This window comes from Kryptolebias marmoratus, unplaced genomic scaffold (genome assembly GCF_001649575.2).
Source record: "Kryptolebias marmoratus isolate JLee-2015 unplaced genomic scaffold, ASM164957v2 Scaffold37, whole genome shotgun sequence".
Lineage (NCBI taxonomy): Eukaryota > Metazoa > Chordata > Actinopteri > Cyprinodontiformes > Rivulidae > Kryptolebias > Kryptolebias marmoratus.
In genome coordinates this window covers 40167-42125 of record NW_023665771.1, presented here as the reverse complement: position 1 = coordinate 42125, position 1959 = coordinate 40167, and the positions used below count along the sequence as shown (strand labels likewise).

Below are 1959 nucleotides of genomic sequence, written 5' to 3'. Positions count from 1 at the left end.
GTGTGTGTGTGTGTACCTGCTGTAGGTGTGTGTGTGTGTGTGTTTACCTGCTGTAGGTGTGTGTGTGTGTGTGTACCTGCTGTAGGTGTGTGTGTGTGTGTACCTGCTGTAGGTGTTGTGCAGCCAGTCCAGCATGGAGTAGATGTCTGTTTTCTCCAGCTGCTCATCAGTGATGACCTTCAGCCGACTTGTGACAGCCTGATGGTAGCTCTCCACATAGACCTGGGACAGGTCAAAGGTCAAAGGTCACAATCTATTTGTAGTTTGTATATTTGTAGAGGACGTTTGCGTCCAGGTGTCATCTCACCTGAAAGGGCTGGTACTCTTCAGGGTAAATGGACACCACGTTCCGGTTGGCGGCCCCCAGGTCCTCCACCACCTGGGCTCGGAGCCGGTCCAGGTATTTGTCCAGCTCTCCGGACATGAACTCTGCTTTCTGAGGCAGCGAGCTGTTAGCCGCCTCCTCCACCGCCTCCCTCCACCTCTGCTTCAGGCGGCGAGGCCTCGGGCCCCCAGGGGCCACCCCCTCGCTGAGGGCCCACTTTTTATCAACCTGCTCCTCCTGCTGCAGAACCTGCAGACAGATACAAAGATGCGTCCCTCTCATGTCTACATCTTAACTCTAAATGCCTGTCTCGGTTCCCATGGTAACAGTCCTCACCTGAACCACCAGGCCCAGGTTGGGCCCTGCAGTCGGAGACCGGAGGGACTCCCTGACCACGGCCCACAGCTCCTTCTGCAGCTCCTCGTACAGCAGCTCCACGTCCTTCGCCTTCCTCCGGCTGCCATCTTTGGCGCCTGTGGAGAGGCCAGAGGAGGGACCTGTCGGGGACCCGGTGGCGTCTTCCAGCGTGGCGGCGGAGTCGCTACATTCCTGCTCCAGTTCCAGGATGTGAATGTCAGCCAGGAAAAGGTCCCGCTTCTTCACCAGCTGCAGGATCTCCAGGACTGCAGGGAACAGAAACCGGACCACTGAGGATTTATCATTTATCACAAAAAACAAGAGGTCACCTGGTAATCACCCCCTGGTTTCAAAGAATACTTCACATCATTGGATGACTTCAAGCTTCATTAATTCATGTTTTATAATCACTAACTGCTTTTAGATAATCAGTTCAGGCAGAAAATGATGTTTAATATTATTATAAAGTGTTAGCAAAGATAGAACATTAACACATTTCACAAAGATTTGGTGTAAAAATAATAATAAAGTTTGGAGATCAAAGCCACATCTCCATACTGCTGAGGGAAAACCATGAAGGAGGTTTCTGTTCCAGCAGGAAAATAAAATCATGTTGGATTCATGAATCCAAACCCTCCAACTACGGTGGCCTGGAAGCAGCTTCATATTAACTTGTTCCAGTACGATGTTTCTTTGAAGGAAAACATAAAAACGAAGGACTGGATGAGCTTGGTCTATAAACCAGCTGACACCCGTCCTCTGCAGGGCTGGATGACCTCATCGTCTCGTGACGAGAAGAAATCAGGGCTGGAGGAGGACAGGAGGACAGGAGGACACATGATGAAAGACGACATGTGAGTCAGTTACTGATCCCATCATATTACTGCAGCACACACACACACACAGGAAACAAGCCTTCTATTATACCAACAGCTGCCTGACCTGCCAGCTTCTGCAGGACTACCCTTTCACAATAAAAGCCTTCAATATGTGTTTGTGTGTCGGTGGGAGAAAGTGAGGATGTGAAAACTCCAGATGTCGTCCTGTTCGTCCCGCTCAGAGAGGACCGAAGAACACAAACACGTGCACAACGAAAGCACAGAGGAAGATCATGGTTCCAAACAGAACAATGTGAGCGGAACCGATCCGCTTTGAACTCCTCTCTTCCTTCAGTCGGTTTGTGATTGGCTGCTGCCGCTCTGACAAGGTCGCAGTATTTACACACACACACACNTTTAACCCTTTAATGTACGGCCTGAGGTTGTCTAAGATACGCA

At 50.3% G+C, this 1959-nt stretch overlaps 1 protein-coding gene across 1 annotated transcript in view; it reads right to left on the bottom strand.

Annotated features, from left to right (window-relative positions):
* Positions 1 to 1348, bottom strand: part of exoc3l2b (exocyst complex component 3-like 2b) — a 10136-nt gene extending 8788 nt beyond the window's left edge. The window contains exons 1-4 of the mRNA XM_017442088.3: positions 1327 to 1348; positions 662 to 1011; positions 308 to 574; positions 104 to 222 (exon numbers count right to left, since the gene is read on the bottom strand). Of these exons, the coding sequence (XP_017297577.3) occupies positions 104 to 222; positions 308 to 574; positions 662 to 1011; positions 1327 to 1348 (758 nt within the window). The remainder of the gene's footprint in view (positions 1 to 103; positions 223 to 307; positions 575 to 661; positions 1012 to 1326) is intronic.
* Positions 1349 to 1959: the final 611 nt, after the last annotated feature.